Source organism: Delphinapterus leucas, chromosome 7 (genome assembly GCF_059928025.1).
Source record: "Delphinapterus leucas isolate spDelLeu-1000000601 "Yukka" chromosome 7, BTC_Dleu_Yukka2, whole genome shotgun sequence".
Classification (NCBI taxonomy): domain Eukaryota; kingdom Metazoa; phylum Chordata; class Mammalia; order Artiodactyla; family Monodontidae; genus Delphinapterus; species Delphinapterus leucas.
Window position 1 is genome coordinate 53,153,590 of NC_143135.1, and position 16,694 is coordinate 53,170,283.

General features: G+C 35.7%; 1 protein-coding gene across 3 annotated transcripts in view; it reads left to right on the forward strand.

The window, feature by feature from the left end:
* UVRAG (UV radiation resistance associated) overlaps positions 1 to 16,694 on the forward strand; it is a 323,849-nt gene that overhangs the window by 149,210 nt on the left and 157,945 nt on the right. For all 3 annotated transcript variants that reach the window (XM_022593856.2, XM_022593855.2, XM_089915322.1), the window contains one exon: positions 9,240 to 9,366. In XM_022593856.2, the coding sequence (XP_022449564.1) occupies positions 9,240 to 9,366 (127 nt within the window). The remainder of the gene's footprint in view (positions 1 to 9,239; positions 9,367 to 16,694) is intronic.

The window sequence follows — 16,694 nt, forward strand, 5'->3', positions numbered from 1 at the left end:
CTGCATTTATTGAAATAAATGATCATGGCATTTTCTTCTTGATTCTGTTACTACGGTGAACTACATTGATTTAATTTCAAGTGTTTAACATTGCATTTATGGAATAAACTAATGGCTACAATATAGAGTACAATCTTTTTTATACCTTGTTAGATATGATCTGGTAATAATTTAAGAGTTTTTGTGCCTATATTTATTAAGGATATTGGGAAGCAGTGTTTTAAATTACTTTGTTAGATTGGTATTAGGATTATGGTAGACTGGTAAAATTAGTTGGGCAGTGTTCCTTTTGCCTACTCCACCTTGACTAGAAGGAGAAGCCTCCTGGCTTTTTAACATTTTCGAATAGTCTGCCGAGATTTCATGTCTTTTTATTCATTATGGGAATATTTAACTTTTTTTCACTTAGCATATCTGTAATAGTGACTTTCTTTGATAATTTTAACATCTGGGTCATCTCAGAGTTGGCATATGTTGATTGTCTTTTCCCTAGAGAGTGAATCACATTTTCCTGGTTCTTCGTATATTGGGTGATATTGCAGAGTACCCTGGACATTGTGAGTGTAATTTTGTGGAATCTCTGGAGTTTGTTGCTTTGTTCCAAAGAATATTGATGTTCTAATTCTAGCGGGTAGTTAACTTGGTTAGGCTCAAACTGTCATGCCTGCAATGGACATTGCCTCCGCTTTCAGGTCATTACTCTCATCCTTAGGCACAGCTGCTCTCTGTTTGCCTCATGCAGATATGATTTAGGATTCAGAAACTCAGATTGAATTTAAACAGAATTCGGGGTGCCCCATTCTCTGGCTTCCTCCATTCTGGTGGCCTTGATTGCCTAATCTCTTTTCCCTGGTTCCTCCTGCCAGAAAGATAGTTGTCTTTCTGTTGGTGTTTAACCATAGATGCCCTCAGGGCAAAGTCACAGAAAAGGGGAATTTCACTCCTCCTATTGGTTGTTTGCACCAGGTTCTGCGTTTACCCCCAAATCTGCCTGCCATTGATCAATTTTTAGAACCCTCATTTAGTAGCTTTTTGTATTTTATCTAGAGTCTATAGCTGTTATTTATGGAAGGACCAGTTTGGTAGGTACTTACTCTCTATATCAAACACAAAACTCCTGTATGTTTTATTATTACATATATTTTTGCTTTATCTCCCTAGCTGGACCTGGGTTCTAGGCCTGATACTGCCACTGAGTCTATGAAATTAATGGATTGGATTAAATATTTTCTAAGGAAAATTTTGCCCTTTCTTAATGGCTGAGCAGGTATAGGTACAATAGAAACAATCTGTAAATGACGTTTTAAAGCAAATTTGTTAACTTATAGGACAACTGCCATAGTTCTAAAACTTTTTTTCAGATTGTTAATTATTTCCATTTTTTGGTGGGAAAACTAGTATAGATGAATAATGCCCTAAACCACTCAAGACCCCTTTATACTCTAAATATTGTAAAGATCTCAAAGAATTTAGGGTATATCTATTGATAATGCCTAGGTTAATAAAAGACAGATGAATCCTCACATTTACTTCTGCAATCAATCTGTTGTGATATCACAGATCTTATAGACTGGAAAACTCCACTATACAGTTATGAGAAAATGAGAGTGAAAAAGGGAGATAGCAGCTTAGTATTATTATTATTTTTTTATTTTTTATTTTTTTTGCTGTTCGCGGGCCTCTCACTGTTGTGGCCTCTCCCGTTGCGGAGCACAGGCTCCGGATGCGCAGCCTCAGCGGCCATGGCTCATGGGCCCAGCCACTCTGTGGCATGTGGAATCTTCCCAGACCGGGGCACGAACCTGTGTCCCCTGCATCGGCAGGCAGACTTTCAACCACGGCACCACCAGGGAAGCCCAGCTTAGTATTATTATGAAAGTATTTTTGATCTCACAGACTGAAATGGTGTTAGGAATCCTCATGGTTTCCTGAACCATGCTTTGATAGCTTTTGCCTAAAAAGCCTTTTTGGCTCCAGCATAATCTACAGGAAGAAAATTGTTTAATAGGTCATTTACAGATTGGTGTGTCATACTGAAAAGAATCTTTAGCATTGTCCATCACTGTCTTTGTAAAGATGCATAAAAAGGAGTATGCTTGCAAAGAGATGAATGTATCTGTGATTTTCAGATCATAGACAGTGTTGTATAAAAACACTAAAATCCAATCGAAAGTGATCCTTTGGAGATGTACATATGACATTAACTATACTTGGAGTAAACAGGTAAGTAGAATGTAGAAACCATTAGAAGATATTATACTTATGGAATATTAAGATCTTTGAGTACTTAGATTCATTTGAAAGGAAGCAGAACCAGATTCCACTTGGTCAGGGTTTGTTTACTCATCAGAAATTAGAGCCAACAATCCTGGTTTTGAATGACTTGATTTATTTCTGTAAATGGGCCAGTTTTTGCACATGGACCATAACACAAACACACTGTACACACACCTTCCTGTATTAGTTTAGTGCTTAGACTAACTTGTACCCTTAGTTCTTTGATTTTAGTAAACATAACCCAATTTGAGCATGTACCCTGGAATAGAGCAGATTAACCCCCCCCACCTATGCATATCTCTGTGTTCTTTGAAGAGTTGTTTTTCTTTTCTATTTTTTTTCTCTACCAAGGTAGAATCTAGTTTACATATTTTTTGGAGAAATTCGAGTTAAGGAAATTGAACACATCTCTTTGTGGAAAAAGACTGGTTCCTAAGAATTTGTATATTTTTTCCCTCAGTGATGTAAGAACGCTGATCACACTACTGGATTACCAAAGAAACCCAAATTGTTTCCTGATTCCTCTTTCTTTCCTGATAAGCAGCCTCACTGATTTTTGGTCTTTGTTTTTACAGGGAGTTGGCAGGGCAAAATGGCTTTTGTCTCCACTGGACCCAAGCTCTTAGAAAACAGAAACTGTTTCTCATTTATCTAGAAGCACATAGTAGGCCCTTCATGAATATTTGATTCATTCAGAAAAAAATTGCTTAGGAATGTTTTATATTTCATAGAGTTTTCCAGTCAAATATAATAATGATGATTGGAAATAAGCTTTACTGCTTGAATGTCTTTAACAGATGATCATACCATCTGTTCAGAATCAGTATTTCAGAGATGAGGAAGAAAGCATTTTGGGTGAGAAACAATAGCTGTAAAGTACTTTCCACACAACTGTCAAAGTCATTTTCCATGCCCATTGCCTCAACAAGGCCATACCATCACTCATCTCACTGCGTACCCATGCTTCCTCATTGTCTGTGAATCAAATAGAGGTGCTGAGTTTTTTCTTTTAAAGTTTTCCACCAGCTCATCCCAGGGCTTAATAACCTATTCAGTTTACTTAATGAATGCTTTTTTTCTCCCCATTAAAATTTTACTTAGTATATGTCTTAAGAAGGAGGCTGTTTGGTTAAGATTTTTGTCATGGAAAATGATGGAAAGCATATTATTGACACTATTGATAAAGACTAGGAGAGAAGGGTACATACCTTCATAGTGCAGTAATTGTGTGTGAATGCAAACACGTGCAGGCACATATATGTTCATTGTGGGGGTAGGATTCAGATTTTATCTGGAGGCAAATTGTGGCAAGGTATTTGGATTAAAAGGGAGGTCAGAGTAAAGTTTAAACCATGGCTTTGTAGGTTGAAGTAGGAAATATTTTTATGGAAAGATAAGTTAACAAACTTATTTGGTAAACTTAATTGTATCTTTGGTAGAACATGTCTGGGATTTGTTTTATTAAATGAACATTCAGTAAAATTGACTTTTTTGAGGTACAGTTCTATCACTTTTTAAAAAATGAACTTTGTGTTTTAGAGTAGTTTTAGGTTTACAGAAAAATTGTGCAGAAAGTACAGAAAGGCCCCCCCCCATTTCTTTTGTTATTAACATCTTATATTAGAGTGACACATTTGTTACTATTGTTGAATCAATATTAATACAATATTATTAATTAAAGTCTGTAGTTTACCTTCGGGTTCACTCTTTGTGTTGTATAGTTCTGTGAGTTTTGACAAAGGCACAGTGTCATGTATCCACCGTTACAGTGTCATACAGAATCATTTCACTGGCCTAAAAATCCTCCATGCTTCACCTATTTATACTTTTTTCCCTCCCTCAGAACACCTGGCAACCACTGAACTTTTTACTGTCTCCACAGTTTTGCCTTTTTCAGAATGTAACAGAGTTGGAGTCATACAGCATGTAGCTTTCTCAGATTGGCTTCTTTTACTTAGCTATATGCATTTAAGGTTCCCTCATGTCTTTTTAATAGCTTTTCATAGCTTGTTTCTTTTTATTGCTGACTAATGCTCCATTGTTATTGGATATGCCACAGTTTATCTTTTGACCTATTGAGGTACATTTTGGTTGCTTCCACGTTTCGGCAATTATGAATACAGCTGCTATAGGCATTTATGTGTAGGTTTTTGTGTGAACACAAGTTTTCAGCTCATCTGGGTAAATATCTAGGAGCACAATTGCTGGATCATATAGTAAACCTATGTTTAGTTTTGTGAGAAACTGCCAGACCATCCTCTAAAATGGCTATACCATTTTGCATTGCCGCCAACAATGAATGAAAGTTCCTGTTGCTCCACATCCTTGCCAACATTTAGTATTGCCATTGTTTTGGATTTAAACTATTCTGATAGGTGTGTAGTGGTAATCTAATTGTTTTTCATTTTTTAAATTTATTTTATTTTATTTTTTGGCTGCGTTGGGTCTTCGTTGCTGCTCACGGGCTTTCTCTTAGTTGCAGCGAGCAGGGGCTACTCTTCGTTGTGGTGCGCAGGCTACTCGTTGTCGCGGTGCCTGGGCTTCTCATTGTGGGGGCTTCTCTTGTTGTGGAGCACGGGCTCTAGGCACGCTGGCTTCAGTAGTTGCGGCACGCGGGCTCAGTGTTGTGGCTCACGGGCTCTAGAGCACAGGCTCAGTAGTTGTGGCTCACGGGCTTAGTTGTTCCACGGCATGTGGGATCTTCCCGGACCAGGGCTCAAACCCGTGTCCCCTGCGTTGGCAGGCAGATTCTTAACCACTGCGCCACCAGGGAAGCCCCTATCTAATTGTTTTCATTGCAATTCCCTGATGGCTTGTGATATTGAGAATCTTTTCATATGCTTATATGCTTATTTTCATATGATTATCTCTGTATCTTCTTTGGTAAGGTGACAGTTCAGATCGTTTGCCCAGTTTTTAATTGGGTTGTTTATATTTCTATTGTTGAGTTTTTAGAATTCTTTGCATATTTTGTATTCTATTCTTTATCAGATAAGCGGTTTTCAAATATTTTCTCCCAGTCTGTGGCTTGTCTTTTCATTCTATTAATAGTCATTTTTGCAGAGCAGAAGTCTTAATTTTAATGAAGTCCAACTTAACAATTTCTTCTTTCATGGCTCATGTGTTTGGTGTTGTATGTAAAAAGTCATCTCCAAGCCTAAGGTCACCTAGGTTTTCTCCACTGTTATCCTCTAAAAGGTGAATAGTAATTATTATTTCACATTTAGATCTGTGATTGATTTTGAGTTAATTTTTGTGAAAGATATAGGTCTATATCTAAATTTTTTGTTGTTGTTTGTTTGTTTGTGTGTAGGTGTCCAGTGGTTCCAGCACCATTTGGTGAAAAGGACTATCCTTTCTCCATTGAATTGCTTTTATTCTTTGTCAAAGATTAGTTGACCATATTTGTGTGTTTCTATTTCTGGGCTCTATATTCTGTTCCACTGATTTGTTTGTCTATTCTTTTGCCCATACCACATTATCCTGATTACTGTAGTTTTATGGTAAGTCTTGACAGAAGATAGTGTCAGTCTTCCAACTTTGTTCTTCTCCAGTATTTTGTTGGTGATTCTGGGTTTTTTGCTTTTCTCTGTAAACTTTAGAATCAGTTTGTTGATATCCACAAAATAATTTGCTGGGATGTCACTTAATCTATAGGTCAAGTTGGGAAAAATTGATATCATAATAGTGTCTTCCTATCCCTGAACATGGACAATTTCTCCACTTATTTGGGTCTCCTTTGATTTCTTTCATTGGAGTTTTGTAGTTTTCTTCATATAAATCTTCTACATAATTTGTTAGATTTGCACCTAAGTATTTTATTTTTTTCATACTAATGTAATTGATGTTGTGTTTTTAATTTCAAATTCCCATTATTCCTTGTTACATAAGAAAGCAGTTGACTTTTGTGTATTAACCCTGTATCATGCAACCTTGCTATAATCACTTGTTAGTTCCAGGAGGTTTTGGGTTGGTTTTTTGTTTTTGTTTTGTCAATTCTTTGGGATTTTCTACATAGACAATCATATCATCTGTAAACAAAGATGACTTCATTTATTTCTTTCCCAGTATACATAGCTTTTATTTCCTTTTCTTGCCTTATTGTATAGCTAGGACTTTCAGTACATGTTTAAGAGAGTGGTGAAAGGGGACATCCTGTGTTGTTCTCCAACATAGGGAGAAAGCATCTGGTTTTTCACCATTAAGTATTTTGGCAAATATTAGTAGGTTTCTTGGCAAGTATTCTTTACCAAATTGATGAAGTTCTCCTTTACTTTTAGTTGAATGTCACATGCTTTTTCAGCATCCATTGATATGGTTATATGATTATTTTTTTCTTTAGCCTGGTTGATGTGGTGAAATCCATTAATTGATTATTGAAAGTTAAACCTGTCTTGCATACCTGGAATATAGTTCATTTGGCCATGGTGTATAATTCTTCTTATATGTTGATGGATTTGATTTGCTAATATTTTGTTGGGGATTTTGTACCTATGTTTATGAGACATACTGGTCTGTAATTTTCCTTTCTAGTGTGATGGCTTTGGTTTTGGTGTGAGGATGATGCTGGCCTCATAGAATGAGTTAGGAAGTTCTTCTGTATTTTGGAAGAGATTTTCAAAAACTGTTATAATGTCTTATTTAAATGTTTGGTAAAATTTACCAGTGAAGCCATCTGGATTGGTACTTTCTGTTTTGGAAGATTATTAATTATTGATTTAATTTCTTTTATATATATATATATATATATGTATAGGCCTATTCAGATTGTCAGTTTCTCCTAGTGTGAGTTTTGGTAGATTGTCTTTCAAGGAATTGATCCATTTCATCTAAGTTACCAAATTTATGGGCATAGAGTTGTTTATAGTATTTTAAATTATTCTTTTAATGTCCATGAGATCAGTTGTGATGGCTCCTCTTTCATTCTTCATATTAGTAATTTCTGTCTTTTCTTGGTTAGCCTGGCTAGAATTTTATCAATCTTACCTTTTCAAAAAACACAGCTTTTGGTTTTGTTTACTTTGTGATTTTTTCCATTTAATTTATTCTGTTTGGAGTTCACTAACTTCTTGAATCTGTAGATTTATTTCTTTTGCCCAATTTGGGAAGTTTTTAGCCATTATTTACTACAAGTACTTTTCATTCCTGCCCACTTTCTCCTTTCCTCCTGGTACTTGATGATACAAGTGCTAGATCTTTTGCTATCGTTCCACAGATTTCTGAGGCTCTGTTCATTTTTATCTCTGTTGTTTAAATTGGGTAGTTTCTATTGTTTTATCTTCCAGATTAAAGATTCTTTTCTCTATTTCCTACATTCTGCTGTTGAGCTCATTCATTGAGTTTTTTATTTCAGTTCTTTAGGTCTTCACTTTCTTTATTGAGATTTTCTGGGGTTTTTTTGTCAAGAAGTTCTATATTTTTGTTTCAAGCATGTTCTTAATTTCTTTTTTTAAATTAATGTTTATTGGAGTATAGTTGATTTACAATGTTGTTTTAGTTTCTACTGTACAGCAAAGTGAATCAGTTATACATTTACATATACATATATCCACTCTTTTTTAGATTATATTCCCATACAGGTTCTTAATTTCTATTGAAGCATTTTTGTGATGGCTACTCTCAGATCGTTGTCAGATAGTTGTAACATGTCTACTTGTCTCCAGTGTTGGCATCTATTGATTATCCTTTTTTATTCACTTTGATATCTTCCTGGTTCTTGGTCTGATGAGTGATTTTTGATTGAAACTTGTACATTTGGGGTATTATGTTATGAGTCTCTGGATCTTATTTAAACCTTCTATCTTACCTGGCTTCCTCTGACACCTCTGGTAGTGGAAGGAAGAGGCACCATCTCATTACTGCCAGGTTGGGGTGGAAGTCCAAGTTCCCCAAGAAGCTTCCATTGACGCTCACGTGGCAGAGGAGTGTTTGTGCGTGAGTGTAAGAGGGCTTGTTAGTGCTGACTGGGAATGGGAGTTCCAGCTGCCCACATAGGGAGTAAGGTGGGCTCAATAGCACTGCATAGTAGTGAAAGTTCTGACTCTCTACTTGGCCTCCTCTGATATTACCCAGCAGGAAGGGAGAAGGTTATCTTGTTACATCTGTAGTGAGGCTGCAGGCTCCCCCTGTGGTATCCACTGACATTATAGGGGGCTTGGTTAGTTACTGTCTGGAACGGATGAAAGCAGCAGGTCCCTACTTGACTTTCTCCAAAATCTGTGGAATATTAGAGCACCTATGTTCAGCTTGCTAAGGATGGAAATTTACTTTTTGTTTCTATGGATTTGCTTATTTCGGTAATTTCATATAAATGGAGTCGGTGGCCTTTTAAAACTGGCTTTTTTTTAAAATTAGCATAATGTTTTCAAGATTCATCCATGTTGTAGCATATATCAGTACTTCATTTCTTGTTATTGCCAGATAATATTCCATTGTATATATACCACATTTTATTTATTCATCAGATGATGGACATTTGGATTGATTTCATTGTTTGGCTGTTATGAATAATGCTGCTATGAACATTCATATTCACATTTTTGTATGGACATGTTTTTTATTCTATTGGGTATATACATATGTCTGGAAGTGGAATTGCTGGGTCCTAAGGTAATTCTATGTTTAACATTTTGAGAACTCCATTTCTTTTTTTATTATTAATTTGTGTCTTATTGTATTGTGGTGTTAGGAAAGAGGCCTGAGATATTTTATAGTGTCTTTTAGGTTCTTAGAAAGAACTGTTCCCAGATTTGAGATTTTATTTCTACTCTGTTCTTTGCTTACATCTGTATTCTTTCCATTAAAATGACAGGTGCTGATAATTAAGTTACTCAAGAGATCTATAAGTTACATGAATATTAAAGTGCTTTAAACCAGTCACATTTTGAAACATTGTGAATGTGCAGTTATTCATAGGCATAATTTTTATATTCATAAATTTACCTGTGCTTTTAATTATTTAGAAAAAAGAAAGTGAGTGCCTGCAATTAAAAATTTTGGTGCTTCGAAATGAACTGGAAAGACAGAAGAAAGCTTTGGGACGGGAGGTGGCATTACTGCATAAGGAACAAATTGCATTACAGGACAAAGGTGAGTAAAAACACCATACAAACAGCCTAGCCTCCACATTCAGTAATTTTCCTTTCTTTTTCTCCATAGGCTCAAATAGTCATCTTTGTGTAAATATACTAAAACAATTTTTAAAAAATTTTTGAAGTATTTTGAAGTTAATACGTATAGTATAGTGTATACACACACAGACACACTTCACATTTTCACAATGAACACACCTGCATAAGCAGAATCTCCATCAAGAAACAGAGACAAGGACCCCAGAAGCCCAGAAGTTTCATGTTCTCTTCCATTCATGGCATCTCTAGCCAGACTAACTACTACCTTGACTCACTATACCATAGATTGGGTTTGCCTAATTTTGAACTTTATACACCTAGAACCATATAATATGTACATTTTAAGTGCTGGCTTTTGTTGAACATTTTGTTTGTAAGATTCATCCCTACCTGAATGTAATGTAGTCTTAGTTTATTTTTGCTGCCAATAGTATTACACTGAATGAACATGTATTTATTTATTCTTTCTTTTGACATTTCATTAATTTCTAGTTTGGGACTATTACAGGTAATGTTTCCGTGAATGGTATAGTACATGTTTCTTAAAGAAGTTTTTTAATGCATTTCTTTTAGATATAAACCCAGGAGCAGAATTACATAGTCATAGTATATGCATATCTTCAGCTTTAGTAGGTTGTGTCCAAAGGTTTTCCAAAGTAGTTGTGCCAATTTACCTCTTCTCCATCCAGCAGTGTATCCTCCATCCTTGTCAGTGTTTGGTACTTTCTGTCTTTTGTATTTTAGCCTTCCTGGTGGGGGTATGTTGTTAGTGTCTCCTTGCAATTTTAATTTTGATTTCCCTGAAGACTAAGGAAGTTGAACACTATTTCGTATGTTTCTTGCTGATTGGGATACATTCCTTTTGAAGCACCTGTTAAAAGTCTTGCTGCTCCCCCCGCTTCTGTTGGTTTGAGTAATATTATTTTTTGATTATATATTATGGATATGGTTTCTTTGTTTGAAATATGCATTGAAAATATATTCTCCCATTCTGTGGCTTGCTAGTTCACCCTTTTGTGATACCTTTACATGAACACAAGTTCCATTTTATCAGTCTTGTCTTTTTTAGTTAAGGTCTTTTGTGTCTAATTTAAGAAATATTTGTCTATTTTAATGTCATAAAGATCTTCTGTGTTTTCTTTTAAATGTTTACTCTTGAACTTTTTACATTTATATCTATAATTCATCAGGAATTGATTTTTTTGTGTATGATGTAAGTTAAGAGTCAAGACTCACTTTTTATATATAGTCAATTGGCCCAGCACCATTTATTGAAAACCATCCTTTCCCCATTGCACTGCTGTTTCTCTTTTGTCATAAATAAGGTGAACATATACTTGTCTGTTACAAGACCATCTGTTCTGTTTCATTGAACTGTTACTCTATTCTTTTGCCCTTATCTTACTGTTTTAATTTCTCTCATGTTGTATTTGGTCTTGCTCTCTGTTAAAGTTCTTCAGCTTAGCTGTTCTTCAAAATCACCTAGGTTATTCTTGTCCTTTTGCATTTTCATGTGAACTTCTACACAGAAAAGAAACCTTATTAGGATTTTGATTGGGAATACATTTGATATATTTACCAACACAATTGGGGTTAATAGACATCTTTACAGTATTGAGTCTTCCATTCCAAGAAAATGGTATATGCCTTTGTTTGTTAGATCACTTTTACAAAATCTTATTGAAATAAAGTAGTTGTTAGTAAATGGATGTTTTCCATGATTCACTGAATTTATCAATATTTCTATTTTTGATGTTTTGTGGTAACTGTTATAACGATCTTTAACTTTTACTTTCTACTTGTTGCTGATATATGGAAATATGAATGATTTTTTTAAAGTAGTATTGATTTTATTATATATGCAAAGAAATGTTCCCTGGAAGTTTTATAGACAAATTAGCAATTCTAATGTTAGGGTAATGGCCCTGCAGCTGCAGCTCTCACAGTGATTGATTATTTATTTATTTATTATAAGCTAATTATATTTACAATTAAATTCAATTATACTATAATTAAATTGATTCTATTCTAATTATTTTATGACATAAGATAAGAAAATTATGGAAAGTTTTTTAAACAGCTTTATTGAGATTTAATTCATATACCATGCAGTTCATTTTAAAGTGTATAATTCAGTCTTTTTTGGTTTATTTATAGGGTTATACAATGATCACAGTCTAATTGTCCCTCCTAAAAGAAAATTCATACCCATTAAACAGTTGTTCCAAATTTCCCCTTTCATAAATCCTAAGCAACCACTGATTCATTTTCTGTCTCTATAAATTTGTCTTTTCTGGACAATATGTAAATGGAATCATACAATATGTGGTCTTTTGTGACTAACGTTTTTCATTTAATGTAACGTTTCAAGGTTCATTCATGTTGTAGCATGTGTCATTACTTCTTTCTTTTTAAAATAAAATTCAATTACATGGATATACTATGTTTTATTTATCCATTCATCAGTTGATGAAAATTTGGATTGTTTCCAGTTTTTGCCTATTATGAGTAATGCTTCTTTGAACATTCATATATAAGTTTTTGTAAGGAAGTATGTTTTTATTTCTCTTGAATACGCCTGAGGGTGGAATTGCTAGGTCATGTGCTAACTGTGTAACTTGTTGAGCAATGGCCAGCTGCTTTTCACAGCAGCCGTAACCATTTTACTTTCCCACCAGCAATGTATGAGGGTGCTAGTTTCTCCATGTCCTCACCAATACTTGTTATTTTCTCTCTTTATTATTGTAGCCTTCCTAATGAGTGTGAAGTGGTATCTCATGGTAGTTTTTTTTTTTTTTAATATTTATTTATTTATTTTGGCTGCATCAGGTCTTAGTTGTGGCACGCGGGCTTCTCTCTAGTTGTGGCTCACAGGCTCAGTAGTTGTGACGCATGGGGTCTAGAGTGTGCAGGCTTAGTTGCCCCTTGACACATGGGATCTTAGTTCCATGACCAGGGATCGAACCCGTGTCCCTTGCATTGGAAGGTGGATTCTTAACCACTGGACCACCAGGGAAATCCCTCACATGGTAGTATTGAATCACATTTCCCTAATGGCTAACGTGCTTATTACGGTTGATTTTTGTATAATAATTTTACAGGTATACCTAATTTTATTGCACTTCACTTTATTGCACTTTGCAGATAATTGCTTTTTTTTAAAATTGAAGGTTTGTGACACTCTTGTGTTGAGAAAGTTTATTGGTACCATTTTTACAATAGCTTTTGCTCACTTCATGTCTCTGTGTTACATTTTGGTAACTCTTGCAATACTTGAAACTTTTACATTATTATTTTATTTGTTATAGTGATCTGTGATCAGTCATCTTTGATGTACAATTGTACTTGTTTTGGGGCACCACGAATCACGCCCATATGAGACAACGAACTTAATCGATAAACGTTATGTGTGTTCTGACTGTTGCACTAACTGGCCATTCCCCTGTCTCTCTCCCACTCCTGGGGCCTCCCTATTCCCTGAGCCACAATAATTTCAAAATTAGGTTAGTTAATAACCCTACAGTGATCTCTAAGTGTTCAAGTGAAAGGAAGTGTCATACGTCTCTCACTTTAAATCAAAAGATACAAATGATTAAGCTTAGTGAGGAAAACATTTTGAAAGCCAAAACAGGCTGAAAGCTAGGCTCTTGAGCCAAGCAGCCAAGTTGTGAATGCAAAGAAAAGTTCCTGAAGGAAATTAAAAGTTCTACTCCATTGAGTACATGGATGATAAAAAAGTGAAATAGCTGTATTGCTAATATGGAGAACGTTTTAAAGGTCTGGATAGAAGATCAAGTCAGCCACAACATTCCCTTAAGCCAAAGCCTAATCCAGAGCAAGGCCCTAACTCTCTTCAATTCTGTGAAGGCTGAGAGAGGTGAAGAAGCTACAGAAGAAAAGTTTGAAGCTAACAGAGACTAGTCCGTGAGGTTTAAGGGAAGAGGCTTCTCAATAATATAGAAGTGCAAGGTGAAGCAGCAAGCGCTGATGTAGAAGCTGCAACAGGTTATCTAGAAGATCTAGCTAGATAATGAATGAAGGTGGTTACACTAAACAACAGAGTTGCAGTGAAGACAAAACAGCCATATACTGGAAGAAGATGCCATCTAAGATGTTCATGGCTAAAGAAGAGAAGTCAGTGCCCGGCTTCAGAGCTTCAAAGGACAGGCTGACTCTGTTGTTAGGGGCTAATGCAGCTGGTGACTTTAAGTCAAAGCCAGTGCTCATTTACCATTCTCAAAATCCTAGGACCCTTAAGAATTATGCTAAATCTACTCTGCCTGTGCTCTGTAAATGGAAAAAGAAAGCCTGGATAGCAGCACACACCTCTGTTTACAGCATAGTTCACCGAATATTTTATGCCCACTGTTGAGACCTACGGCTTAGGAGAAAAGATTTCTTTCAAAATATCACTGCTCATTGATAGTGTACCTGGTCACCCAAGAGCTCTGCAGATGTGGTGGAAATAGTAAGAGAACTAGAATTAGAAGTGGAGCCTGAAGATGTGATTGAAATGCTACAAGCTCATGATAAACTTAAACGGATAAAGAGTTACTTCTTACAGATAAGCAAAGAAAGTGGTTTCTTGAGATGGAAACTACTGGTGAAGATGCTGTGAAGATTGTTGAAACAACAACAAAGGATTTAGAATATTAAATAAACTTAGTTGATAAAGCAGCAGGGCTTGAGAGAAGATTGACTCCAGTTTTGAAAGGAGTTCTACTGTGGGTAAAATGCTAACAAACAGCAAGCACTGCATGCTACAGAGAAATTGTAAAAGGAAGAGTCAATCTATGTGGCAGACTTTACTGCTGTCTTGTTTTAAGAAATTGGCCATAGGGCTTCCCTGGTGGCGCAGTGGTTGAGAGTCTGCCTGCTGATGCAGGGGACGCGGGTTCGTGCCCCGGTCCGGGAAGATCCCACACGCCGCGGAGCGGCTGGGCCCGTGAGCCATGGCCGCTGAGCCTGCGCGTCCGGAGCCTGTGCTCCGCAACGGGAGAGGCCACAACAGTGAGAGGCCCGCGTACCGCAAAAAAAAAAAAAAAAAAAAAAGAAATTGGCCATAGCCACTCCAACCTTCAGCACCCACCACCCTGATCAATTAGCAGTCATCAACATCAAGGCAAGACCCTCTACCAGCAAAAAGATTATGACTCTCCAAAGGCTCAGATGATGGTTAACTTTTTTTTTTAGTAACAAAGTATATTTTCATTAAGGTATGCACCTTGTTTTTTTAGGCATAATGCTATTGCACACTTAATAGACTACAGAATAGTGTAAACGTAACTTTTATGTGTACTAGAAAACCAAAAAAATCATGTGACTTGCTTTATTACAATATTTGCTTTGTTGTGGTGGTCTGGAACCAGACCCGTGATATCTACGAGTTATGTGTGTATATCCAAGGAACTTATTAATTCTGATTGTTGTTAGATTCTTTTGAATTTTATGTGTACAGTCAGTTCACCTGCAAATAATGGCATTTTAATTTATTTCCTAATATTAATGCATTAAGGGACTTCCCTGGCAGTCCAGTGGTTAAGACTCCGCACTTCCACTGCAGAGGGGTGGGTTCAGTTCCTGGTCGGGGAACTAAGATCCCACACGCTACACAGCCAAACAAAAAAGAGAAAAATTAATGCCTTAAATTTTTTTTCTTGCCTGATTGCACTGTCTAGTACATCCATTATAATATTAAATAGAAGTGGTGACAGTGGATATCTTTGTCTCCTTTCTAGTCTCAGAGAGAAAGCTTTCAGTGTTTCACCGTTAAGTATGGTGTTTTATTATAAACGTTGTGGTTTTTATTTTGTGGTTTACATTTTTAACATCATTTCCTCATTTTGTCATTTTGTGTTACTATTTTTTAATTTTTAAGAGTTCAGTATGTGAGCATTCATTTCTTTGTCTTTTTATCTTTCTAAAAATCTGTTTACTTGAGGTATAATTTACATACAATAAAATTAATCAATTTTAAATACACAATTTAATAAGTTTAACTAATATATTCAGACAAGTGACTGCCACCATGGTGAATGAAAGACATTTGCGTCACACTAAAAATTTCCCCTTTCCTCTTCGTAGTCAGTTCATTCCCCTACCTTTTGACCACTGACAACTACTGATCTGCTTTCTGACATCATTTGCCTTTTATAGAATTTTATGTAAATGGAATCATGTAATATATACTCTTTATATTTGGCTCTTTTTCACTTAGCATAATGATTTTGGGATTTATCCATGTGGTTGCATGTGTCAGGAATGAATTTCTTTTTATTGTTGAGTAGTATTCCACTGTGTGTGTGTGGAATACACACACACAATTTGTTTATACATTTATCTGTATACTAGATTTGGTTCCTGTCTTGAGTTATTGTGAACAAAGTTGCTGTAAATATTTGAGTAGAAGCCCTTGTGTGGGCATATTCTCTTGGTTAAATAACTAGGGGTAGGCTTGCTGAATGTATATAGTAAGAGTGTGTTTAACTTTATAAAACTGTTATGCTGTTTGGCATTCCCACTAGCAATGCATGAGAGTTCCATTTACTTCATATCCAAACATTTTTCATTTTAGCCATCCTAGTAGATGTATGGTTGTTTCTCATTGTGGTTTTAATTTGTATTTCTCTGATAATGAATGAGGTTGAACATGTTTTCCTGTGCTTATCTGGTATCTGTATCTTTTCTCTGGTGAAATGTTTAGCTCTTTTTTGGCTGCTTTTTAAAATTTTTTCCCTTTGGGAGTGTTTGAGAATATCTTAATTATTGATGTCTAAGAGTTCTTTATATACTCTAGATACATGTTATTTATCAGATACATGTTTTACATATTTTTCTCCTTAATAATGTCTTTTGAGTTTATTCATCATTTCTTTTTAGATAAACTTTGTCTTGTAGAAATCTTCGCTTAACTCAAGGACACTTAAGATTTTCTCCTGTTTTCTTCCAGAATTTTTATCATTTTAGTTATTAGATTTATGTCTGTGATTTATTTGGGGTTAACTTTTGAGCATGGTGTGAAGAGAAGAGTCTCCTGAACACTGCTGGGACTCTCATTTGTCTACCCGCTCTGCATTGTGGCCTAGAAACACTCCCCACCCAGTAAGCTGGAGGAGTATAAGGCTCACCTTGTTTGTTTCCCTTCTCTCAGAAACCGCTGTCCTGGGCTGCCTATTATCCAGTGCCTGAAACTGTTGTCATGTATAATTTTGTATGATTTTTTAGTTGTTTACAGTGGGAGGGTAAATCTGATGTATGTTATTCCCTCATTCAGAAGTAAAAGCCTTT